Below are 3,538 nucleotides of genomic sequence, written 5' to 3'. Positions count from 1 at the left end.
CGAAGCAAAGGGTAATTTTTAAACTCTATTAAAATTAGGAAAACTTTGAGCCGACGTAACTCGGAAGATAGCGACTTCCGGTCAACGAACGGAAGGCCGTTATAAGCGGGAAACCTTGCTCTTTGAAACCCTTTTTCGTTTAACCCGATACGATTTCCGGTTGCCGAGATATCGTCGTGTAAAGGAAAGGGTAATTTTTAATCGTTTACTATCTCCTTCCTCGTCGTTTATTCGGAACTCTCGCTCGCACCTCGTCTCCCTGACCTATCCCAAACTGTCGACAAGCGGCAGACGCGATTCCTAGAAAAACGTAGTACGCGTTTCCAGGAAAAAATGTAGGTCACGAGTTCATTCATAATTTTCGCGCTATGTTGAACGCTATGGACACTTTGAGTCCTTATATCTCGGCAACGGATCGAGATATCGGGATGAACCGAAAAGGGACTTCAACGGCATGATTTCCCTTATTTCCTGAATGAGGTTTTGATGACAAAATTGTTAATTTATTCTCGCGTTTTTTTTATGTGAAAAATCAAAGTTTCATTTGTCACGAACACGTGTATGATCTATTATTGCAATACGGACTATGTAAGGATATAATTTTATTGAGAGGAACGAAAATAATGAAGATTATTATTCCTCTTATATTTAGATTATTGTTTTGTTATATCCTCTTATTTTCAATGCACGTACATTTTTATCAAGGCGAAATTATATTGTATCTCGAACATTTGAATCGATGGAATATCCTCTCAATGAGGATCGCACAGTAGCAGTGAGAGACGCAAAAAGGGGGACACTTGTTGCGGATAGAATATAATTTCCTTTCGTGTTACATCATAATTAAAGTTCCTACCTTTCAAATCATATTTTCCAGAATCGAGCCAGCCCGTCATTATCGTGTAGTAGCATTATCGTTATAAAAGGCGCTTATTTCCCCCTCAAGAAAACCGATTATGCGCTTACCCCCGAGAGGAAACGAAGACAAAACGTATCTGAGTAGTAATGGCGGCCCGAAGACGAGACTGAATAACAGATTTGTCCAGGGAGCATCCAATATTTGCGTATTCGGGTCGCGTATTCGTAACGATCCTCTGTCTGGCCGTGTTAATTTTTTCCCCTCGCCGCTTCCTCCAGGGAGGCAGCTGACAAGAAAGCCGAGAAAGAACGCGTGGAACGTGAAAGAAGATTCAGAGACTTCGACCCAGCTCCCTTTTCGGGACTGTAATCCCGTGAAAAAAAGAAACGTACAGTCCGAAAGCCGAAGGATATCTTCAGGATTTTATTGTTAACAAAGTTCTCGTGGGGAGGAAGGGGAGGGAGAGGAGGTTTCAGTTGAAATAAAAACCTGTATAAACTCGATTCCATAGTTTTTACGATTATTCATGGCCGTATCCTGGCCGTATTTAACCGCGAATAATAGAAAACTTTAGGAAACGGGGGCGAAAGAAAGTGGCCACCTGGTTCGCTGTTAAAGCGTACACTATAGGTACTAAAGGATTCATAAAATATTAAATCTCCTGGAAAATTGTATCGTTTTCAACCGTGTGGCCCATACCCTTCCAGTTTGTACCCTCCCTGTTACGATTAACGATGTTCTCGATTTCTCCTCTTTTACGGGATCTCTTCCCATCTTTCGAATAATTTTTAATTTTATAGAGTTTTCTTTTATGCAAAAAAAATTCTAAAATTTCTAAAAATCGTTCGTACGTCGGACGTGGACGGATTATTCTTAAAGTATATCGTTACTTTTAAAAAGTCATTATCATTTGCATTAACTTCATACCTCGTTACTAAAAAAAAAATACAAAAAAAAGTTCTTCGAGTTCTAATAAAGATTCATTTCAAGATCAAGCGAGATCCTTCATTATTCGAGTAAAACTGTAATAAACAACTGTAATAAACGTTTCGCAAAAGAAAAAAAAAAAAAAAACAAGAAACAAAAACGCGTGAGAAACAACGCGAACTTTCAACGTATCTAATAATAAAAGAGGAAAGCTTTCTTCGTTAAACGAAGAGTCAGAGAACACAGAAAGTTTTGTAAAACTTGTGTAAATTCACTTCGTGGAAAGATGAATGAAATTAACTTTGTCGGGGGCAAGTTTTTAAATTTGAAATTTTCCAGCAAAAGTGTTTCGCGAAATTGACAAATTGACAAATTCTTCACCTTTGAAGATTCCTTATTTAAATTCAAAAGATAGAATAACGTTCGCTTCGTTACTCAGTTAATTGCATCTGTGATTTAAAAATGGGGAGGGATGGATGTTTTCGCCATTTTAACGAAAACATCGTAGCAGAATCACCGTCAATTCTCTTCCGAAAACTTTCAATCAGCGAACTCGAGGGGGGAGGGAAAAAAAAGAAAATCTTGGATCGATCATAGATTCTCCCTTGTTGGCAAACATCGTCGATCGATTTCTCCGCCGCCTGTTCTTTCGTTCGACGAGGATTTCAAGCGGCAGGGAAACTCGTTAAAACTCGATCACGGAAACGAAAGAGGATGTGTATGCGTGCGTGCGCACGAGTGCGATATTCATTGAGATAAAAATAAGCGCGTTGAAATAAATATTCATAAGCCTGTACGAGTTTTACATTATTCATATTTATCGATGATTATCAACGCGTATGAAATCTCGCGAACACTCGTCGATAATTAAATTCACGTTTTCTTTTTCTTCTTCTTCTTCCGATGAATAAAGATAACAAACGAATTCTTTCCTTTTCTCTTTTCTTTTCTCCAGTAGTTTTATGATCAGATCGATTATGATAGAGATTTAACAATTGAAAAAGAAGGACAAAACTCTTCGCTGTTGCAAAATTTACAATTTTCCAGCCAGGCTTAGAGGAAACAGCTTACAGCAGGAAGGAAGGAGTGATGTAAAAACTGAACCAGAGGGTGGAGCTTAAACGAGCTCAACTCTGAATAATTTGCGTATACGGGCGAAAAGCATATACGGATAAACTATAGTTAGGAAGAAAAACAGCCCCTTCCTTCCTAGACTTTGCCTCGTCATTTTTAAATTTTCCCTCCCTCGCCTTTTTAATCCCTTCGAAGGAGTTACGAAGATCTCACGAGATTGTTGAACATATTTGCGTAATTACCGTAATCTATTATCATTTATTCCTCAAACCATCAATTTTCCCTTCCTTATCCTTCATCCGCGCGAAATAATTCTGTGGAATTATCGAGAATAAAAAAAGAAAATATAAATGTAAATCGAACCCGCAATTTTTTTTTCTTTTTTTTTTTTTTCATTCGCAGGAGACCTGTTCGTGGTGGTGTTCAGTTTGGATTGTCGAGAATCGTTCGAGGAGGCCATCAGACTGCGTGAATCGATCCTGGAAACTAAAGTAAGCGCGACCCAAAGTGCAACGAAGAGCAGGAGCAAGAGTCACTTCAATTTGAAGGTTCCTATGGTCATCGTCGGAAATAAATGTGATAAAGATACGAAGTACGTCATCGTTCGCTCGTTTTACACGTGCTGTACACATTTATACAGCATTATTAACTTTTTTGAATAACGATCGAGTAAAATAC

General features: G+C 38.4%; 1 protein-coding gene across 1 annotated transcript in view; it reads left to right on the top strand.

Moving 5' to 3' along the window:
• The window catches only part of LOC102677879 (dexamethasone-induced Ras-related protein 1), an 18,579-nt gene that overhangs the window by 13,302 nt on the left and 1,739 nt on the right, over positions 1–3,538 (top strand). The window contains exon 3 of the mRNA XM_006610690.2: positions 3,263–3,452. Within this exon, the coding sequence (XP_006610753.2) occupies positions 3,263–3,452 (190 nt within the window). The remainder of the gene's footprint in view (positions 1–3,262; positions 3,453–3,538) is intronic.

The sequence above is a fragment of the Apis dorsata genome, unplaced genomic scaffold (genome assembly GCF_000469605.1).
Source record: "Apis dorsata unplaced genomic scaffold, Apis dorsata 1.3 scaffold_74, whole genome shotgun sequence".
NCBI lineage: Eukaryota > Metazoa > Arthropoda > Insecta > Hymenoptera > Apidae > Apis > Apis dorsata.
The sequence above is the reverse complement of the archived record's forward strand: the minus strand, read 5'-3'. Positions and strand labels throughout refer to the sequence as shown.